The 22,615-nt window shown below is 41.2% G+C and overlaps 2 protein-coding genes across 9 annotated transcripts; one reads left to right on the top strand and one right to left on the bottom strand.

Moving 5' to 3' along the window:
• LOC310985923 (F-actin-capping protein subunit alpha-1-like) lies at positions 1 to 4,522 on the bottom strand. The gene is made up of 10 exons (XM_083971602.1): positions 4,411 to 4,522; positions 2,833 to 2,896; positions 2,680 to 2,731; positions 2,523 to 2,586; positions 2,100 to 2,306; positions 1,930 to 2,009; positions 1,721 to 1,799; positions 1,539 to 1,610; positions 1,380 to 1,442; positions 1 to 966 (listed from the first exon to the last, which is right to left on the bottom strand). Exons 1-10 carry the CDS (start codon positions 4,447 to 4,449, stop codon positions 826 to 828), a joined length of 861 nt encoding a protein of 286 aa, XP_083827728.1. The 5' UTR covers positions 4,450 to 4,522; the 3' UTR covers positions 1 to 825.
• Positions 4,523 to 7,699: 3,177 nt separating this feature from the next.
• Positions 7,700 to 22,609, top strand: ncoa5 (nuclear receptor coactivator 5). 8 transcript variants are annotated; one of them, XM_083971741.1, is made up of 12 exons: positions 7,700 to 7,812; positions 8,515 to 8,566; positions 10,047 to 10,325; positions 10,622 to 10,729; positions 11,639 to 11,702; positions 13,530 to 13,826; positions 13,912 to 14,033; positions 14,432 to 14,564; positions 14,708 to 14,910; positions 14,999 to 15,203; positions 15,354 to 15,445; positions 16,012 to 22,609. In XM_083971741.1, the coding sequence occupies exons 3-12, from the start codon at positions 10,157 to 10,159 to the stop codon at positions 16,572 to 16,574; spliced, it is 1,956 nt and encodes a 651-aa protein (XP_083827867.1). In that variant the 5' UTR covers positions 7,700 to 7,812; positions 8,515 to 8,566; positions 10,047 to 10,156; the 3' UTR covers positions 16,575 to 22,609. The 8 variants fall into 8 exon arrangements, with proteins under 8 accessions (XP_083827867.1, XP_083827870.1, XP_083827871.1 ...); XM_083971744.1 differs by having other exon boundaries at positions 8,515 to 10,325; positions 13,915 to 14,033; XM_083971745.1 differs by having other exon boundaries at positions 8,515 to 10,325; positions 14,435 to 14,564; positions 14,711 to 14,910.
• The last annotated feature ends 6 nt before the right edge of the window (positions 22,610 to 22,615 follow it).

Below are 22,615 nucleotides of genomic sequence, written 5' to 3'. Positions count from 1 at the left end.
ACATTTTTATTTCATGAATAATAAATGTACTTACAGTTTGTATAAAAAAATATAGCAAAAGCTAAAGGCAAACAGCTGGCAAGAGGACACCAATACTTTATCAATCTGAGGAGTGGGGGTGTAATGAAAACATCTCCCTATAACAGAGAGAAATAAAAGAAAGAAGCTTCAAAAGGGAAGACAAAACCTGGTCAGTGAATGGGAAAAGAAAAAGACATTTATGCTTTTCCATGCACACAGAAATAGGAATGCAGGAATGCATAAACACGTACAGACAGGATTTTTCTCAGCTACTATAGAAACTTAGTTATTTGGCGCTGTCAAGTCTCTTTCCAGTCAGATAACATATCAAATTGCATACAGCATTTGCCCTCTGTTCATAAAAAACTATAGAGGTATTGGTAAGCTCATCAGTTACGTTTTATAGAAAGTGTAAATTAGTTGCTACATGAAAGTCAGTGGGGCTTTGGGAGGATGTGCGTCCATTTGAAGCACTGAGGGATCAGTAACTGTGTTTGTGTGTGTGTGTGTGTGTGAGTGTGAGAGAGAGAGAGAGAGTTTGAATGGCAGGAAATGACCCAAACTTTCACAGTGTCACTAAAAGGCATTGTTTGTTGAAAAATAATAATAATATATGTTTGCAAATGAGTGACAGTTACACCACTCAATGTCTTTTTAAGTGAAGGCATCCCTTCTTAGTGCTCAACAGAAGCTGTGATGTCTCTTTTAGAGGGACATACAGGACGTTTTGTTGCATCACACAATTTGCGCGAGCTTCATCCTCTCCCATATCAGTTTGTTGTAAACCCCGACAGCCTCTGTCCTCTAAGCGTTCTGCATCTCTTTGCCGATCTTGTAGCTGAGGATCTTGCTCCAGTCGATCTTGGTGCGGGTGACCGGCAGCTGTCTGCGTAAGGCTTTGAAGGTGGTGTCTGACATGGTCTGATAGTTCTCACTGATGGCCACCTGTCACACAAACATAAACAAGCGAGTTGCATCCTAATCTGTCATGTCCATCAAGGGGAAATATATACAGTATATATAATAAGTTGAAATGTGTGAGAGCGGCAGGTGAGTCCAGTTTTCTTTTGTGTTGTACATACAATGATTATTTTTCGAGTCTTATTTTTCAACTTTAAATGGTTTGACAAGTCCTAAAAATACTGAATAAAAACTGCAATGGCCAATTCATATTTGTGTGTTTGCTAATTTTCCCAGAAAAACCTGGAAAATACGGCAATTCAACTATTATTAACACATTCTCATTCTTCCAGTAGTAAACAGAATGTGTTTTCATGCAAATGTGTGGTGTGGTGTTCAGTAAAGCACATAATGACACACTCATTTTCAGTCACTCTTGATTCTTAAAGCCCACATACCTGGTAGTCATACTCTGCTTTCTCAATAATTTTCATCAAATTCTTTGCAGTCTTGCTCTCATCCTGACAAAACACACACTCTTGCGTTATTCCAACAATTTTCAACACATATGAACATAAATCAACAACTCTTCAACGTTTAAAAAATAAAATACTCACAGACACAGTAAATGTTTCCTGTATGTCTTTGTGGCTGACCAGTTGCACATTTCCATCCTCATAATAATGTACCTGGGATAAGCAGAATGAATACAGACTGAAGAGCTGCATAGCTGCCAACAGTGAAATAAAACTAACTTCCCAGCAAAACTCATACAATTTAAAATAATCAATCAACATACCTGTATTTTCAAGACCCCAACCAGCTCTGCTGTGGGTTGCGAGATACTGAACTTCCATTCAGACCGGCAGCGACCGTTCCTGGGAACAGAAAATGGAGCACATTTGAAAACTGAAAGCAGTAATACCTCACCACCTCTACACTGCTCAGGAATAAGTGTCTGAGTGAATTTGATTAGGAAGTTTTCAATTAGATCCTCTATCAATTTACCAGAAGTTTATAGGCTCAAACTTATGCCCCTCGATGCAAGCAATAATGGTCTGCTGGCCATCGATTGTCTTCCCATAAACCTGCAGCAGATAGAACACGACGAGAGGGTGATTGATTATGTGTATTGTTGCACATGGCAGCTACTGTGCAGGCTGGGAGAGCGGTCTTACAGTGCAGACGCCACTGGGGTAGTGGTCTTTGACGTAGGCCCTCAGGGCAGAATCACAGGCGTCTCTCCAAGACCTGAGGGCTGCCTCGCCCTCGTGGGGCTGGGGGTCGCTGGCCTCTTTCTTCAGGTGGTCAAACTTGAAGGAGATTTTATTGTGAGGGTCAAAGAAGCGACCATTACCCAGGTCTCCATGCTCTGTTATCAGGACCTACATGGAAAACACACAGAGAAAATTGCTGTTTATTCAAGTATTGTCTAAATAATTAACACTATGATAACCTCTGTGGTTCAGTAAGGAACCACAAAGACAAAGACACTGATAAAAACAGAGAGCAATAAAGCTATATGAAAAATATATAAATATCCATAAATACATGAAAAAAGACCAAGTAGACGAAATACAAAAAAAAAAAAAAAAACTTGCCTGATCATCGTATCCTTCAATTCTAGCAGGAGTGAACTGATCCATGTTGTGCTGGGCAAAGGCACTGTGTCCAAAGAGAAAACAACAACTCTGTTTGTTGCATGCACATCCATAACATCAATATTTAGTCATATTATAAAACAGAAAAAACACTCACTGAGCCGAGCCCTCTCTGAGAAGGTTATCATCGTTAAGCAGCACGCGCACATCTGAAAATAAGAATTAACAAGACACAAGCATGAACAAATTAGTTCCCATACACAATGAACCACAGGTATGACTGAATATGTCAATCACAAACAAGGCTCACCATTGAAGACGTCATTGAACTCCCCTGGAGGAGCGTGCATCACAAAATTGGCTGCAATACGGACCTGTAGATAAATCATAAGACTTCTCATAAAACTTAAAAATAGAGAGAGGTATCACATTATCACTGAAGATTGAGTGTAACTTGTTTTGTTTTGTTTTTGCTTGAAAAAAAAACAAAAAACAGAATAGAAATAGTCTGCTTCAATCACAAGCCGATTCTGTTGCTTTGTTTTATGGGGATTAGAGTCCATTTCTTCTCTTTTGAGATGCATGGGAGCCCTGCAAACAACCACTAGAGTGAAGCAGAGAGCAGCCTGCTAACTTTTGCTGGCTTGTTAGCTCTATTTTGGCCACTCCTTACATGGCAGGCAGGGTATGTAGCCCAGAGGCTTTTCTTAGTAGCCAGTATGCATGTGTATGCATGTACTGACACAGAGGGAAGGAGCTTTAAATGCTGCTATAATGTGAACTGTACCCTAATATTTAGACAATTAGATCAGTATTCTGTGGAGGGAGTTGCAATAATCCCTCTGTCTTTGTACAGTGACCTTCACAGCTTTACACAGTCCTGCACCCTGATGTCCCGTCCACATTACAGTGTAGTGCCATCTGTCAGGCAGACCGGGTCACTGAGCCTCCAGGCTGCAGCTGGAAGTGACCTACAAACGGGGCTGTCCGGCCGAAGGCGGCATCATCACAATGAGTAACCTAGTTTATTAAACCGTGCTCCTGAATAGTGCAATAGTGCATTGAGAGCTCACCCGGGCTCAGACTCTGATCCTCCACCATGAACATCAGGAGATCATCAGATAAAGAAAGGAATAGATATCTGACAATAAGTCAAAATGAAGGGGTTTTAACTCTTCCACTGCTCAGACTTGTTGGCGTTTATCTCAGAGCTTCCCTGTGTGTGTTTAGCCCTGTGGACCGGTCATTCCTGTAGTACTACTACAGGAATGCAGAGCGGTGTTTTCCCAACATGTAGCAGCTTGACGCAGGCGGCGGCAGCAGCAGCAGCAGCCGGGTTCAAGCCCCGACAGCACCGCAGGGACACCACGTCTGCGACCGTGGTGCTAAAAGTTAGGAGCCGCAAACTGGAGAGTGATACGTGTGACTGACTTCAAGTAGAGTTTGGCTGGAGGCCGGTTTATGTGGCCAGCGACATGAAGTCACAGCAGCCTGGGTGTGGGTGGTGGTGGTATGCAGCCGATGCTCTGTCATGATCCGTACAGTAAATGCAGGAAGTAGCTCGACTTCCTACGATTTAGCATTAGCTCAGCATTTTTAAATTCAATCCAAAAGCACACAGACATCGCCCTCAGACACACCTATATGCGATTATTGATTAGACAGAGACAGAATAACAAGTTATCTAACTCACAGCAGGTATTTGTGCCCAGGAACATCATGTAAAACAGTGCTACAACTCTGAGCTGTCAAACAGCCCCTGCTGAGGCTCAGCGGCCCGGGGGACGAGCACAGCGACACGGTGACGGCTCAGTGCAGCACTGCCACGTCCAACACCAAAGGTTTTAGGTGAATGAATGATCTGAGTGTGAAATGTATAAAGAAATACCTTATCAGCATCGCTGAGCGGCTCGTCGTAATCTGCCATCTTGGCTCAATGAAGTGTTAACAAAGCGACTGCTGGTGTTGCCAGGTTTGCTGTTGACTCCTCCTAGCAGAGCGTGCAGTGGGTGGGCTGTCCGTCGTCCATCAGAGACGATCGAGCTACACAAGGAGGTGACCTGCTGAACAGCTTACAATATTTAGGCATATATATTAATGATAGTAGTAAGTTTTGTTAAAATATTTATAGCCTCTTGTATACATGAGCTATAAAGTCTGCCTTATATTATTTTCAGGCAAAACCCGTCATTTTAGGTTAATCTGCGTTCAGTGTAAAAATGCAAATGTTTACATATCTATGTTTTTTATGAATGAATCACCATACCTTTAAAAATAATCCGTATCAAACACTTTGTATAATTTTGTGTAATATCACAAATTGCTTTCACATGTGAATTGAACCGTGACAGCATTCAAACCTGGCAACCTGAGGAGTTCCGGACCAATGGGATTTTCATGTTGCAAGATGTGTTTACATGGACATCTCGAGACGGCTGTGGGTATGAGTTTGGTGTGTGAGGGCAACAATTCAGCTACATCAATAACCTACTGCATCATATAAATTATTTTCTGTTCAACTGCATGGAAAGACTTAATTTCTTTTTAGATGTTTGATTATCGTTACCCTCACTTGCTGCCAGTAGGTATGTCATTGTAGGCTCCTCCTAAACATTTCAGGTTCAGGATGATTGAGCAAGCTGAGCTTGAGGACATTGTGACCAAACTCAAACCTAAAGGAGCTGGTCATGATGGACTGAAGCCTAGTCTTCTCAAGAAATGCTTGCCTGCCATTATGAAACCTCTTCTTCACATAGGCTATTGAATTGCTCACTTGTTACAGGTCGTTGTCCTGACCAGTTCAAATGGGCCAGAGTCATCCCAGTAGGCCTACATAAATCTGATGAAATGTGTAAGTAGCTACTCAAATTATAGACCAATATCCATTCTGCCTTGTCTGGCCAAAGTACTAGGCTACTTGAAAGAATTGTGTACACTAGACTAACAGAGTATTTAAATGAATTCAATCTCCTCTATTCTCATCAATATGGATTTAGAGAAAAACACTCTACTGCGATGGCTCTGGTTCAACTAATTGATAGATTTTCAATGGCATTGGATAATAATTAATTTACTATTGGGGTTTTTATAGACCTATCCAAAGCCTTCGATACTGTTGATCATACTGTAGTCTTCTGGTTAAAAAATTGCAGATGCATGGTATCGGGGGAATCAAGCTCCAATGGTTCTGTGACTTGAACAACCGTAAACAGTTTGTTTCTTGGAATGGTTCTGATAGCTATAGGAAGTTAACATGTGGTTTGCCGCAAGGATCTATTCTCGGTCCTTTGCTTTTTATTATTTATGTAAATGATTTATATCTGGTTTCAAAAAGCATGTTTTTTGTCAATTTTGCTGATGATGCGAATATGTTTATTTTGAATCGAAGTTATGAAGACCTAATTACTCAAACAAATGCTGAACTTACAAAAATTAATCTCTGGTTCCAAAAAAATAAATTATCTCTAAATATATAAAAAAAACTTCATACATGTTAGTCGTACCAAAAAATAAGAAAAAGATTCCTTATGATAAAGATGTCTATATATCCAATCATTCTCTTGTTAGAGTGCAACATGCCAAGTTTTGGGGTATTTATATTGATGAAAAATTAAATTGGAAAAAATATATCATTCATCTGTAACAAAGTTGCCAAGAACATTGGTGTCATCTGCAGGATAAGATGTGTTTTACCCAGAAAAATCCTTATATCACTTTATTATACTTTAATATATCCTTTTCTCACTTACTGCAATCTTGTGGGCAAGCACTTACAAAACAAACCTCAAAACACCTTGTTACTTTACAGAAATGATTTGTTAGAATGGTTACATACTCTGAGCCACTTGCAAGTTCAGGTCCTCTGTTTCAAAAACTTAATTTCTTGAATGTTTATGATATCAATGTGTATCATATCTGTTTATTTGTGTTTCAGCATAGAATGAATATTTTACCTCATAGTTTCTCTCATATATTTATGTACAACAACCAAGTCCATAGCTCCCAGACACGAAACTCTTCCAACTTCCACACTGCCTTCTTTAGAACTGCTCTTGGGCAATTTTCAATTCGTTATCAAGGTCCACGTCTCTGGAATTAGCTACCTGACTATCTGAAAAAAAAAAAAAAAAATTAAAGCAGAAGTAAGCGATCTGGTTGTTTTGGCTAACTTCCTGTCAGCAGATGGAGTTAGCAGTCCCCGCCCTCGTCCCTACGTCACCACATTCACGCGCATCCCTTGGCTGCACACACACACAACATCCCAGTCATGTTGATTGTTCATGTTGTTGTTGTTGTTGTTGTTTTATATGATATTGTTTGTGCTAAATTAATAATAATAATAAAAAAAAATCGTTGCTAAGGTGCAAGGGAGATAAATTATGGGGAAAATGCACTCACAGATGTCATATTGAATGAAACTTGAGGCCTCTTGGCAGTTTCTTGCCTTGCTGAGCAGTGTTTCTTTGCTTATGTCAATTTACAGTGAGTCTGACAGTTTCCTCATGCAGCGAAACATGCCCACTGATAACTACGTACATGTCATGTTGTGCTATGGAGCATTGCAGTCTGTTGTTGTGACAGTCACTGGTCACTGGTTAGTTAGTAACAGGAGCTACATCAGTACATACTCAGCAAGAGTAGCTATATGAGGCAAGACGCAGGATCTGATATTATTTCAATGGCTCTATCACTAATTCATCTGTAGTATTCAAGGTCTAAATAATCTGGATTACTGTAATCTGACTGTCATGTTTTTCCCTAAATTTTTTTTCTGTAAAATGTTGATGAACACAGTGACAGGTGCCGACTACAATGCCCCAAATCCGAAGAGAATGTAATGCTTGTTTGTTTTATTAAACAGACAAATCAAAACCCAAAAATGTTCAATTTTCTGTCCACTCCTTTTCATATCAAAGTGGTTTAGATGACCAAACTAACTGGCTATAATATTCAACAGCAACAGAACATATCACTGCCTCCAAAATAGATGAACACTTCTCTAAAACAGGAATAAAAACGGTACCTTATAAGGTTTATTAGAGAGGATTGTACCAGGTTTCCCCCTATCATGAAGACCCAAGTAGTGGCAGCAGAGTGTGTGCTGTGGTTTTACAGTTCACCACTGGGGGCGGTGGCGGTAAACAACACACTGTGGCGCCGGAGGAGGAAGCAGAAGAAGACGAAGAACAGGACGTCGCCTTGTCGCCTCGTCGTTGGATGATAACGTTGAAGCTTTGTCCATGAAGTAGTACCCGACTGACTGTAAACGGAACATATATCTACGTTTAAAGTGAGTAAATGGGCCCCTTGTTCTTTAATATACCAACCGACACACGGAGTGAAGGCGTTAAACCCTAGTGTTGTTAATGCTACGTGTGCAGCTAGCAGAGTGGCTAGCGTGCATGCTAGCGTGTAGCAGCTAACTGCTAACAGAGGATTAGCTGTCCCACACCGTAACCACACAGACGGTCCCGCACCAAGAAGGAGCAGCGAGAGTAATATGTCGTCTTTAGACGACTACGTGATTGTAAATTGATTGAAGTCAGTGCTGTAGCATGTGATCAGCCATCGGCAACACGACCTGTGTGACCGGTGTGGTGGCTACCACAGTCCTTACGCTATTCACCGAGGAGGATGTTAGCTTACAGTCATAGATATATATTATGGCTTACAGTGAACAACCGAGACGATTTAACCGCCCTTTTTGCACCGCGTCATAGCAGGTCCAGTTCAGTCCACCATGTGTAGATTATTGCACATAAAAAAAATGCACCATTAAAAAATGTATGAAAGAGGTCGATGTGATCATTTTTGTCTGGAACCAAACACGCACCACAATGCTTGATTTATATTATGGCTTCTCAGTGTCTCATCCAATGCTGAAGATGATCTGTTATTGTAATGACCTGACTTCACTGTGAACACGTCTTACTCCCCTTTTTAGTTTTTGCTTTTGGAAATGATGTGTAAATATTCATTTTCTTCCTTTCAGGCTCGTTAAACTATGTGGAAACAGAATCCAGGGCATCTTGTTTAAAGTTAAGGTATGTAAAGGGTTTGCTCCCTCAAAAGCATAATGCAGATAACCTCCAGCTACAGTGGGGTCCAAACGTCTGAGACCATGTCCCCATTCATGGGAAAGTAGTCTCCCTTTTAGACCCGTTGTAAAACTCTTGTGATATGATAGTTGAATTAATAGTTCCCTTTCAAATGTCAGTGTGTGGGGGATGTGTGTTGGAACTGAGTCTTTTTCTGGAAGCATTTATTTTGTTCTGCGTAAAAACATCCGTTTTCCCTGAAGAAATATTGCTTTGAGGGACCAAAAGGAACACGCGCTCGCACATGTGTGACCACAAGCCCATGATTTTAATTTCGTCAGTGCGATTTTCCTCAAGACACTTAAACCACTTAAAGAGAAGAGGATGAACAAAATCTACATTTGTAAAAAAAAAAAACACTGTTTGCAGTTGTTTGTAGAGTTTTTAAAAAATGAAATCCTACAAACCTAATATCACAAAATGTTTTGAATGGATATAATGTTACGTGAAACTTATACCATGAAACTTTTTGAATATTTGACTCTGGGATTATAACTACTTATTACCGAGAGACCACTTTTAACGTTACGTTGACAATTTGATAACAGCTTATCACGGAGCATCATGAATAGATAACACTGTGTGCATCTCTGTTGGTTTTACCGTGACTTGCTCTACTTCCTCACAACTACGGTTCAACTTAGCAGTTTTGTTTTGTGTGGCTTCGAGTTGCGTACGGTACTCTGAAACAGATTTTTCGCTACTGTCAAAGATTTCACAGGCACCACGTCTTTTCATAGGAGCAGGTTCGTCATCCGTCGAAACTTCTGCACACAGTGAACAACTTGGTCAAATGAAATTTGACATGATATTTCTGGCCAGTCAGTCATTTCTAGAGTGGCCATCCTGCTGAAAGAACGTTTAGTGACATCTCCGCAAGGCTGCAGTTTTTTTCGGGTTCACTTCTAGGATCGTTTCGTCAGCAGTGCCCTTCAAATCCACAAGTGACATAAAATTTTGGGCTGGTCATAGGACTTCTTCACATCCTTGCAGGAGGGAAAATTGGACGTTGATTGCGTCATCGCTTTGCGTTCGCTTTCGTCGTCAATAAACCGTTGATCCCACGTCCCGCTGCTCTCCTCATGCCTTATTCGAAGCAAACTATCTCCTATGCGAAGATGATGTGCAGAGAAAAGTTGAATAGTAACCTGCCATGCAGTAACCGTGGGGGGGGGGGGCAGGGGGGGGGGCAGGGGGCGTGGCAAGGAATACAATATAATATATCAATGTTTACTCTGCAGATTTTGCGATTTGAGCACCACCTTTGTTTCAAAATGGTCTGTTTGCTTGTTTTGAATTTGCCGCAGCATTTTTCATTTTCATTGACTGAACGTTGATGTGATTTTCACCTGCAATTTGCTCCACTAAAACTCTTTGTCCTTCCAAGGAATTTGATTTCTCCTTTTAACTCACTGACATGTTTCAGGATCGTGGACGACAATTTAAAGACGCATAGTAGCAAACGAAAAACAAACTTTTTCAACCATTTGAGACGCACGAAGAAAAAAAGAAACCAGTGAAGACCAGGATCAAGTCATGTCTCGCCGAAGAAGCCACAGCGCATCACCAGGGCGCTATTCACGCTCCTGCAGTAGCAATGATCCTAGAGATTTGGAGAGAAGAATTTTTGTTGGGAATTTACCAACCTCTGACATGGAAAAGAAGGATTTGGAAGAGCTGTTCAGCCCGTACGGGAAAATAGTCGGTCAGTAATCCACATGATTTAAGCGCTAAGTGGTCAATTTGAATTCCTGACAGTAATTTGAATTAGACTGTCCCTTAATGTCACAGTTGAAATATTTTAGTTGTATAGTAACATCAACTTGGTTATCATTGGTCGTGTTTTTCCTTTTTTTCACCTCATGAAATATAAGCATGTACAATTTGTAATGATGTTCATACTGTTAGGTTTCTTTGTGAAGTGGATAACTGGGTAGGTATCGAAAATGTTGTTCAACAAAAAACTAAGTTTGTACCATTTTTAAAATGTTCCTCTTCCAGGCGTATCCATGTTTCGCGGGTTTGGATTTGTACAATTTGAACGCATTGAGGAAGCCGAAGCTGCAAAGGCGGCCCAAAAGGGTCGAATATATAAAAGTTATAAACTAGGTAAGCCTGAACTGCAGTAGGTGTGATTGTCTGGCTAAAGAGGAGAGGCTTTTAATGGTGCACATGCAGCAACAAAACCAAGCTTGTGAAAGCTCAGATTTTTGGGGGACTTTGTCTTGATGACAAATCTTTGATTGGGGTGTAATGACTGAGTGTTAATCCTGAAAATAATCTGCTTTTTGTGGATTTGTTTATTGAGAATGCCACACTGCATGAAAAAAGGTAATTCGCTATTTTAAGGATTAACACTTTACCAGTAGTAGGTCCACAACAATATGGGCTTTTAAATGGCGTACTGTTGATGTAAAATACTGCATCCAGTCAAGGGCAAATCCAGCATCAGTGATTAGGGAAAATGTAGTTAAATTGTTGCCCACAACTAACCACAAGGTTGTATGACCATCTACTTGTCAAAATGAGGATTGGACTCTGTGGTTTTTCTACTTTAACCTGTCCTTTTGTTGACATGTTAAATTATTGGCAAATAAAGCAATAAAAAAAACAAGTGCATCACAAAATTCTGGTAAAGGCTTAATCTCTGAAATCTCTCATTTTCACTTGCAAAGCTGTTTTGGGATTTTCTTCAACATGGATTTAAATGTGTCCCTGATGTGGGGCTCCTGTCGTTTTCTGAGTCCCTGAAGTCCAAATTTCAAGTTGAAAGTCGAATTTACACGTTCAAGCGTTACTAGTATTTAGCGGTTTTGAAGGGGAGAGAAGGATTCCTTCATTGCTTCATTTTATACTCAATTTCAAAGATTTGGCAACACGATATGCTGCAAACTTGGATATTGGAGCTCAGTTTCATTTGGATCGTGGAAATGTTGGCGCGACCTCCAATCTGCGTAAACAAATACGATGATTTACATGTCACTGCTATGTTCAACGTTTGGATTGATTTATTTTCAGATGTAAATATGGCAGTGGAGAGACGGCAAGCTAAACCTCAATCCCAGCAGAGCCCTCCACGAAGGTAAAGTAACGTGAAATGGGTGTGAAGAACTACCATCGCCTCTGAGGTGTCGGTAAAAAACAAAACCAAAGCGTATTTAACTTGTCCTCAACTATTTCCACGAGTGGTGATGTCTGATTGATGGAACCAACCATTTCACTAGGAGGGTTTGTGATGGTCTATGGGACAGATGACATTTCTCGCTAAACTAAAAATTCAAGATGTGTTGAAATAAAGAAAAGAGACATATGAATGTAATTTAAGTGTCTTTGTCTCAAAGATTCTTGCCTTACGGCTTTTAAATGCTCATATTTCTTTTGTGACTTGTGTATTGCCTTTCATTTTACAACTACTTTGTGCAATTTTCCAGCTAAAGAAAATGCCCTGCCCCATATCCATTAACCAGGTTTATGTACTATAACATGACCACTTACTAATTAGTACGTACATAAAACCACATTTAGTCTGAGGAAAAGCTCTCTCAAGAGCCAAACATGTCTAAATGTAGGAAACCTTCAGTAAATAAATGTAAACCTTTTGGTAAACAAAGTCTGTATTTACAGTAGCTCACTAAACCAGATTGTGTGTGTGTGTGTTTGCTTGTTGCCTTAAAGCTGTGTTGAACGTGTTTTCTCCCCCAAAACAAGGATACTTTTTTGACGTATTTTGAAACTTGCGTTTACATCCACATTTACTAGCTTGGACTGGTTATTGCGATACTTCTTGTCATGCTAGCCCCAACAACTGTCGTTGGGTGGAATAATGTAAAACCATCAGTAGGACTGCGTGATCAAGATGCAACCAATCTTCACAATTTGTTGGCCAATAATTATAAGTCCTGTTGACTGTAACCAGCTCAGAGTTGACATAACACAAGGTGTTATCACAGTGGGTGATTCAGTAATTGTCACAAAGATTTACATACATCACTCAAAGATGTGGGATTTTCGGATGCAACATTCACATGTATCCGATCACATAACACTGCAAACGATGCGGGGGATGGTTATTGTCACTGTGAAGCGAATAATTACACAATGTTCTGAGGATTTATTGTACAAAGAATTGGTTATTTCTTTTCAACTTGAGTCACAGTAAGTATGCGTTCAAACATCTTTCTTCAGACGGAATAATCTTAAAAACAAATCCTATCACCGGTCCTTTTTTACGGTAGTGAAACAATTTCTGTGAAACAATTTCTGCGGTCCAGCCAACAGACGATAAAATAAAACCAAGAAAAATGCAGTTCTTATCTCGGCTTCTCCTTCCATTTGGAAACACATTGGTTGGTTGTTGTCTTTAGGAAGCCTCGGTGCGAAGGACGTTTTTCATTTCTACAGTTTTGCCTTTTGGATTGCTTCATATGTTGAAATGCTTTAATCTCCCATGCAGAGAAATTTCAAGCAAAAGTACAATTTGTTTTTTGTCTTTGTGACATATTTGCAGTATGAAACTGTCTCCTACTGAAGAACAAAACGCAAATTTGAGTGAAATTCACAAACAAATAAATGAACCTCAAATGTTTGACAACCCGATATTGTTGCGATTCTTGCGAACACGGAGCACTGGACATTTTGGAAAGACGCTTACCCGAATCGCCACCTGGACTGAATATGCGCCATTTCCCTTTGCGAACACGGTAGCTGCTTCCTGTTGCCCTGCCTTCGTGAAATGACCACGTTCATTAAATCTGTTCTTTCAACAGATTGATTTCAGTAAACTTACAGTAACAGTTTGTAGGCCTGTCCTCATAAATTGAGGATAGCTTTTCCTATTCTCCTCTATTAAATACTAAGCACTGGTCTGAACTGTAGCTGTTCTGGTACTAAATGACCACTTTTCTCTCAGGGCCCCATATGGCAGTTATGGGGACAGCAAGGAACCTCGTGGTCGGTCCCGTTCACCACCCGTTTATGGGCGGGATGGGCGAGACGGACGTGACGGGCGTGAAGGGCGCGATGCCCGTGATGCCCGTGATGCCCGTGAGCCTCGGGATACACGTGAGCCCCGGGACACCCGTGATGGGAGGGACTCAGCCAGAGAACCGAGGCCTGGTGGCCACTCTCGGGACCACGATTACCGGTACCGTGGCTCGGAGAGCAGAGACAAGGATCCCAGACCTGACCCACGGGATCCAGCATACAGGTAACCACCGACGCCCACCCCACCACCCCAGAGTCCAGAGCTCAATGGACACATTTTGGCCTGAACCTGAACTGTCTCCTCACAGCAGAGATGATTATGACAGATATTATCGCAGCGGCAGTGGTACGGAGGACTTCTTCCGGAGGAAAGATGAACCCTTCAGGGACCCTTTCAGAGATCCCTGGAACGGACGCCGTGAACCAGAGGGTATGTGTGTGTGTGTAAACTAAACTTCACTGTTTACTCTGTTGGTCTGAGCCAAAATTATTATTATTTCCTCTTGAATATATTTTAATTAGTTAACCCACAATACAGATTATCCAGTTTCCATTTTTTAAATGTCTCACAAGATATTTCTGTAGCTCTGGGCCTCATTTTTACTGCCAGTAACATTTTGACATTAGCATAGTTAGCACAGAAATGAAGGCACAGCATTATTACCAGATGCAACTTTACAAATGGCAACCACATTAAAAGTTTTTGGGGTTGATGAACCATATTACACCCAAAATCATTACCATACTGGCTTTGTAAGCAGGTTGTTAGGTCAGTTTAAGATGATTATTCCAACATTAACTTTCCAATCCACTTAACTGCGCCCACAGCAGATGATCGTACTCGACCAGAGGAGCGCCGGCGTAATGAGCTGTATCGGCAGTACTATGAAGAACTCCAGCGGCGCTATGACTCCGACCGTCCCGTTGACTGCTCTGTGATTGTTGTCAACAAGGCGCAAAAGTATGTCCGCTTTCCGTCCTTCGCAGGGAACACTGCTCTTGAAATGTCTCTGTAAAGATTCAGCCAGCGTGTGGCATGTTTTTATTTCATATGGCTCCTGTGTGTGCGTGTGTTTGTCTGTACGTCTGCTTCAAAAACAACTGTAGGGAGTATGCGGAGACGGTCGGGCGGAAGGTCCGTGATCTGGGTATGGTGGTGGACCTGATCTTCCTCAACACAGAAGTGTCACTAACCCAGGCTCTGGAGGACGTAGGTCGAGCCCGCACTCCATTTGCCATCATCATTACCCAGCAGCACCAGGTCCACCGCTCCTGCACTGTCAACATCTTGTTCGGCACGCCGCAAGGTAAAACGGCTGGTCACTCCAACGCTAACCACTTCCCAAAGTGTTTCTTTTGTTTTACATGATATTTTTCATGTCCTTGTCGCCATAGAACATCGAAACATGCCAATGCAGGACGCCATGATGCTGGTTGCCCACAACTATGACACCTACAAAGTTGAAAACCGAGAAAAAGAACGTGAGGAGATTGCCAGAAAGGCTGCCAAGATGGCAGACGATGTTTTACTCAGGGAGCCTGACAGAGAGAGCCATCCCATCTCTGTGCTCACTGCCATCACGCTGCTGTCTGAAAACAGGTACTGCTTTTAGTGTCTTCATGACCTATCCAAGTAACATATTATTAAACTGGAACTGTGTATAATTTAATATGAAACGTGCTGTAAAGTTCTGACACTTCACAGGATTTTTTTTGCACTTATGTTTTTTTCTCCGTGGTTCTTCGGTAGATTTGTAACCCCCGATGAGCTGGACGGCCTGATGGCGTATCTGAAGGACAAAAGGACACGGCTGGTACGAAGTGCTGCAGACCCTCTCTCAGGTCAGTCTGTAATTTCAGGGTCATATTAAAGTACAGTTAGTATTTGTTAAAAGGTTGCTCTTAAAACAATTCTTACATGCTAATAGGTGTATTGAAAGAACAGCTGGTGTCTGTTATCGTTTATTTTGTCCATGCTGGTCCTGTGTAGGCGACTTGCTTGGGCAGTGCAAAGTGATAGCAAGAAATTAGAAAGAAGGTTGAGCTGCTCCTCTACATTTATTTTTGTTTTAGTGCAGTTTTCCTTCAGGAATTGTTTCCTTTCTGGTCTGAAACTGTAACTTGGGCAGATGTGTGACTTCTCATATTTCTCAGTCCTCATGAACTGTAAAGTGAGTCAGACTCAAAGCATTTTTATACATGAGCCACATGTGAAACAGTGGCGCTCTGTTACACTGTGTTTTTCGTGGGCAAAATGACGAGCAGCAACAGTCTGAGCAGCCAGAAATTCCCTCAGTGAGGATGAGCATTGACAACGTCTTTGTGTGTTGTCTCATACTGCAGCGTTGTTGTTGTTGTTGTTGTTGTTTGCGGAGCAGCATGTTCTAACTGAGCCTTTCACCCCACAGCTGCAGTCCACGCTGCACCTCCCGCAGACATCCCACCCTCAGCCGCAGGACTGCCCCCGTCATCCCACTCCACCATCCCAGCCCCACCGTCCAGCCACCTCAGCCTGTCTGCCAGTCCGAGCGCTGCGGCCAACCCCAGCCACCAGCAGGAGCTGCAGGCTAAAATCCTCAGCCTGTTCAACAGCGGCACCGGAGCTTCAGTAGGAGCCAGTGGTCTGTCGTCCGCTGCCCCCCCTCCGTCGCAGGCCTATAGTTCCCTCGGACCGCCCCCCTCCCAAAATCCACCGCGGCCAGCCATGCCAGGCCCTCACCCAGCTGTGCCCCAGGGATACGGCGCCCCGCCAGGCCGCATGCCGGTGGCACCAGGTGGGCAGAGACCCCCCAGCTCTGCTTCAGGGATCAACTTTGACAACCCGAGTGTCCAGAAAGCTCTTGACACGCTCATTCAGAGTGGACCATCTCTGAATCACCTGGTGGGCTCCGGGGGGCCCCCGCCGCCCCCGAGACCAGCGCCCAGCATGGGCCAGGCTCCGCCCATGCCCATGTACCCGCGACACTACTGACGGGGTGTACAAAATTAATTGGTTCTGATGTGAGCTCCACCCCTCCCTCTGACACGAGAGGACACAACATTTGATTCTGTGTTTACCAGCTGTGTATACTGTAGGGAAACTGTAGGGATGGTTTTGTAAACGCTTTTAATTTTGATTTTTTTTTATTATTAAATATTTTTATTCTGGGCATTGTCCTCGGTGAAATTTGATGACATGTTCAGACTGATAAAATGTCTGAATTTTCAACTGTGTAACCAGATGATGAGTTAGTCTCCTACAGTGTGAGTTCAACAATGAAGATACGGTGCATGACTGAAGTTTGTTTTGGTTCTTGATGATGGACACCTTAGTTGTTTTCAAACCGTGCTCTGTTGTGTGTTTTATAGTTTTGCACTGTCAAAACATTAGTTTTCATTGTCAATACAAAAATGTGATTAAAAACTCAAGACACAATTGCTGTAATAAAATGGTATTGGTTTATTGCATTTTGTGCTGACAAATCTATAAAATGGAACGGGTATCGCCAGAAGCCATAGAGATATAAGCATTTGAAATGTAAGATAAAACTACTTTTTCCTCTTTTTTAATGTACCATGAAACACAATAGAGAATAATACGTTTTTTTATTTTATAATATTTAACTTACACTGACACAAAAAATAAACACCTCCACACTAACTATACTTGATTTATTTACATGTAGCTCCCTCCCACCCTCGCCCACAACCACCCCTGCCCCCAGCAGTTACAAGTGCACATGTACACACATACACACTCCCACAGAACTGAAAGGAACACACTACGGCTTTACCATAAGACTAGGTACAGTATCAATGAACTGATAAGAATGGAAAAATTAAGTATTCGTGAAGTATAGATACATGTCTCTGTGTAAATCATCTATATCTACATCCATTACAGTTTTAAAGCATCCATACAAAATGTTTCCCACAACTCCAGTGAATTAAAAACAAACACGCACAGTGACGAGGTTCCTCTGGGTGAAGGAACTGGATATCAAACAAAATAATGGATTTTCAAAGGCCATCGAGTGTTTAAGAAAAAGACATTTTGGGAAATTCTCCAATTTCCAAGAGTTTCAAAGATGAAGCTCCAAATTCAGCCCTATTAACAGTGAACTAATTTCAGTGAGGGGATGTGTAGCAGACCACCTCTCGAGCCTCCACTATAACTGCCTGGCAGAGGCCACCAACCAACCACCAACAAGATAAAGTCCACAATTTTGTAACATGTACTTATTATACAAATTAAACCAGATAAAACTAGTTCATTACTTTCAGACAACCTGATGGGACAGGTTGGATTTTCTACTTTTGCAAACACTACGCTAATTCAGCTGTTTCCCCTACAGTGGTTTCCAATCTTTGTGTTAACTCTTGTCTCCAAAGGTGACAGAATGAGCAGAATATTTCCCAAAATGCAGAACCTCTTTCTAAAGGCTCTCTGATGCCTGTGAAAAAACCCCCCACAGGATTGAAAATATTTATATTTATACACAGTTATAGAAGAAATTAGTGCTGCCTTTTCATTTAAATTTTAGATTTCCAGGCATCTCTTAAGGTATTTTGGCGCTTCCAGTTAGTTTTATCCATCTGAATAAATATTTTCATCTACTAACTTATAATTGCTACAAATTTTTGTAAAGGGCGAGTATTTACGTGTCCGTCTAATTCACTGGAGCTCACACATTTTCACACGATCATTTATGTCGTTAACTGAAATATACTTTGGTAATCAGATAATATTTGACACAATGAGAGGACCTTGTCAACAAATCTACCATAAAAAATAGAATATTGTACTATAATAATATTCATCTTGGATACAATGATTGGCCAGGTCGAAGGAAAGGGAAAAAATAAACCATAGTGCTAGAAAGAAAGGTTTGTAATTGATTTAAACAAAATACTTTTATACCACAAACACCCAATATATTTTCAATACACCTTGTTCAGGGTAATTGCATGCATGCACTGAGTTACACAACATAGCTGGAAAAGGGCTCTGCTTGCACTGCATGGATAGCCACTTGAGTTTTTTCTCATCTGACTCCCAGAGAGAGATAGACCGTGTGAAATCTAAGTGCAGCTGCTGTGTTTCTCTCCAGCATCAGGCACCTCTGTGACGACACTGCAGGGCACGATCTTAACTTCAGCTGCAGACTGTGAGCCCTCTCTGCAATCATCTGGGATTTGTTTAGTATTTCCTCTGTTGGTGTCTTAAAGGACAGCCTCCTCACCCCGGTAACAGATGTGTTTCAGAGCCCTTAATATCCATTTAAGGATGGAGACTGAGTAATGATCACCGGCAGGTTTGTCTCATGCTACAGTTGTGCAGGCGAAGGATCTGATCTAAATCATGGATCAGCTGGGGGGGAGAGGGACATGCTGGTTTTTCTGAGTCGACTATCTCGTGACGTCCAAGCGGAGCCGGTGCCAGATTTGGAAGCGCGAGTTTTATATTCTTTGATTCTCATTTTTCAGAATTATACTGCAATCACATTTAAAATACAGAGCTGGGGTGGATTTAGTGGCTGGGGTGGGAGAGGCCAGCGCAACCTGGGGGCAGATGGGGGGTGGGATGGGGGGCGGTGGCATTGGGGCGAGGGGGTTGATTTTTTGGGAAGGCTCACCTCACAGATTGAGTGACAAGCACTATAAATTGAACAGTTACTATTATTCTTTTAAAGAAGTTTGGCAAGAGAAAGGAAAGAAGGTGACGCATGCGAAAATGTCAAGAAACTGCTCAAATGATGAGATGTAAACAAAAAGCAGCAGGTAGATCTCTGGGTGGCTGCAGTTCAAAACCACAGCACATAGTGGGATACAGTTTATGTTTTCGGGTTGTAATACACTCAACGTGCCACCAGAGATCGCTGCAGGACAGAGTCCGAACAGACTCGCTGCAGACTGATCCCGTCACAGAGTGCCCCCCCTCAGTGTAAAGTGCTTTGCTGTCTCAGCCACGTTTGGGATGAACACTAGATCATTATGGTCCATGAGACCTGGTGACAGACATTCTGATGAAATAAGTGACTGCCGACACCTCCGGTTGTTAGTAGAAAATCAAAACAAAGCCGTGACACAAATGAAAAGTGTGAGAACAATATTGCACATAATCATACAAAACTCTAAGACTTTGTCCACAGTGATAGAACAGTGTACAACCAAAGACAACACTAGTAGGTTACAGTGTCTCTGACTTAAGTGACCCAATATTTACAAAGGTGAAATGACCATTCTCAAGGCCCATTCATACGCAAACTCAAAATCTCCTATTACGTTACATAAGACTACTTGAGCAAGATTGAAATATAACAAGTAACAATATAGTGAACTCATACTTTTTCTTATTTTTTGCAAGAGACTTGTTTTCAAGGTCTAGCCACGTCGGCCACTGTCTGACAAACGCTCGGCGAGAACATTTGACGACCCTCTTCCCTGCTCTGCACCTTGAACGTGTAAGTCATCACTACGCCACATAGTACCATGCAAACAGCAATTATAAAACATTTATAATTCAATAAATAAATTCATTTCCAATAAACTTCTCCAATAAACATCAGATATCTTTTCTTTTGAATAAATTTAAAAGGCTCAGTTGATGCAGGCAATGTTGTGGAGACAATCCCAAAATAGCCATGTTCTTCAAAAACGTATGTGAGCACTAAACAACCCCCTTCGTCAGAGTTAAGTGTGACAAGCTTGATAAAGAAAATCTTCACTTGGCACCCCAAAATCTTTGAAAACTAGGAGTGGCGGCTTCTTAAGTATCACAGGTGTCAAAGGTAGCTAGGTGTTAAAAATTTGCAAACAGTAAAGTTTTTAGCAGAGAATCCAGAAATATTAATCTTGAAACATATTTTGGTATTTTTCTTGAAGTAAACAATGTTAAATGAATCATCTGTTACCTTAAAATTGGTTCACTTTACTCATGGGATTAAATATGATAATAATCGCGAGAGCATTTGTTTTTAAAAAGAGAATAAAAGGGTGAAGGATTTGCTCTCAGTCGTAATATTGCATCAAGGTATTCAGTATAGTTTTCTAATAAAACAGAAAGCTAACCCTGTCCAGAGATCACAGGCCAAACGTTTACCGGTACAGCCTCGTCTTGTTAGACAACCACAACCACTGATATGTATGTCTATACCCTTTTTAACTGGATCTTTAATGTTGCTTTAGTCATCTCTATTTACAGTACAAATAAAACTATAGATACTAGCAGCATTCACAACATATGGTCCAACATTCAAGCAACACTAAAAACATTTAATACTGCTTTTAAATAGTTCTAGAAACTAATTTGTTTTGCTTTCCTATATTGTATATACTGTATATATATACGCTTTTGTTTATATTCATATTTCTACTACAAGTGCAACTGACCAAAAACTGTTTTCTTCAAGAAATGAAACAGAAACAATCAAAGTAAAGTGACAGCTGTCCTTGGTCAGAGTGAGATGATTCTGGATTTTATAAGACTTACGAAATCTACATATACAAAATATATGTGTAAAAAAATAAATAACATGAATCACATGAGTCCGGATTTCAGCTATTGCACATTCCTTCCAAGATGCACTTTTTTTTTTTTTTTTTAAACGTAAATATGATTTTGCTCACAAGTCATTCAGTCAGGGACGTGTGTGGCTCAAATCGTAGCCAATCTAGAGGATATAAAATCTCACTGGAGAGTCTACTGCATAGAGTTCAGTCTTGTGGACAAAGTGAGTTTCCTAGCTACAGAAGCCGTTGTCCTCTCTGTTTATTTAGACTTAGACCCCTAAACAACCACTAGACAGATGTTCACACCCCCACCTCTGTAAGAGCTGATATGCCTACCTGCACAGCTGGGGTTTGGGTAGTTTAACAGGAGTCTGAACATCTGTGTGTTCCATGGTCTATAGGGGGACCAACTTTCCAACTACAGTGTCATCACCTTTTATGTAGACGCCTCTCTTGTTTTGTTTCTTTAACACACTTTGTTCTCTCTGATTTAATCAATAGAATTTTGTTCAGTATGTATTTGAAAAATACTTTTAATATGGCACATTTAATGTATCTAAATTTGGCAAAGCAACAATATATCTTTGAGTGACAATCAAAATGATATACAACTATTTCATCAATATGTATAACTTCTATCTATAAACATAAATACATATTTGTTATCTAGATGAAAAAATAACATTTAGTATTTTTTTTTCTTAATTCAATGATCTTGATGAATTCATCAAAATTTCACTTTTTGCACAGTGGTGGACAGTGCAGGTGCAGTGCTTGTCGAGATTACAATGACGGTTATCATAGTGACAGGAGCCTATGTCATCCAATAAATAAATCCGATAAATAAATACATTTTTAAAAAAACAAAATGTTTTTCTCTCCACTAGAAGCTTTTTAGTATGTCACAAAAATACTACACTCATACTGAACAACGCGCCAGAGCTTGTACATTATTTACAGTGATCCACACGAGGGTCGAGGGGTGCTGGCAATGATAATCTCCTCGAGGGGGGGGGGGGGGGTTGTTGTTGTTGTTGTACTGTCTCCCCACTCCACTGTCACACCAGCCTTCTGGTAGGAAACGCACTATTCACAGTTTAATTACGTGTCAATCTCTAAAAACTAAGCTAGCCTTGTTGTGTGTTTTTTTTTTTTTGGCACTAACAGTGGCCACGGGGATGGACAGCCACTAAGAGATGAGTTTAAGGGAGGACGGAAAGAGAGACACTGATGGCAGGAACAGAACGAGTGCAGTAAAAACACACACACACACACACACACACACACATACACACAGCTATAAGGATCTCATGCTCAGGAGTGATCAGGTTAAAGATAATACTGCAGGTTTGATCCACGTGCTGTTTTCAGTCGTCTTCCGAGGTGGATGTGAGTTTCACAGTTCATACTCAACTCTTTCTTCTCTTTCGTCTTTCAGCTGGTGGTCCTGACTGTGGACAGCAGTGTCTTTTGCCTTGAAAGATAAATCGCGTCAAAGACGACAGGCTGGAACGCTGCAGG

This window comes from Trachurus trachurus, assembly GCF_905171665.1.
Source record: "Trachurus trachurus genome assembly, chromosome: 5".
In the NCBI taxonomy this organism is placed as follows: Eukaryota; Metazoa; Chordata; class Actinopteri; order Carangiformes; family Carangidae; genus Trachurus; species Trachurus trachurus.
This window is presented reverse-complemented; position numbering and strand designations above follow the sequence as displayed.

Bases quoted from the DNA above. Each gene is read 5' to 3' on its own strand.
- LOC310985923 (XM_083971602.1), bottom strand. From the start codon at position 4,449: ATGGCAGATTACGACGAGCCGCTCAGCGATGCTGATAAG. The intron at 2,732-2,832 runs GTGAGCCTTGTT...TCTTATTTTCAG, and splicing joins GTTCAATGACGTCTTCAATG to ATGTGCGCGTGCTGCTTAAC. The intron at 1,800-1,929 runs GTAAATTGATAG...TTCTGTTCCCAG, and splicing joins TTTGAGCCTATAAACTTCTG to GAACGGTCGCTGCCGGTCTG.
- ncoa5 (XM_083971741.1), top strand. From the start codon at position 10,157: ATGTCTCGCCGAAGAAGCCACAGCGCATCACCAGGGCGCTATTCACGC. The intron at 10,730-11,638 runs GTAAGCCTGAAC...ATTTATTTTCAG, and splicing joins ATATAAAAGTTATAAACTAG to ATGTAAATATGGCAGTGGAG. The intron at 14,565-14,707 runs GTATGTCCGCTT...CAAAAACAACTG, and splicing joins GTTGTCAACAAGGCGCAAAA to TAGGGAGTATGCGGAGACGG.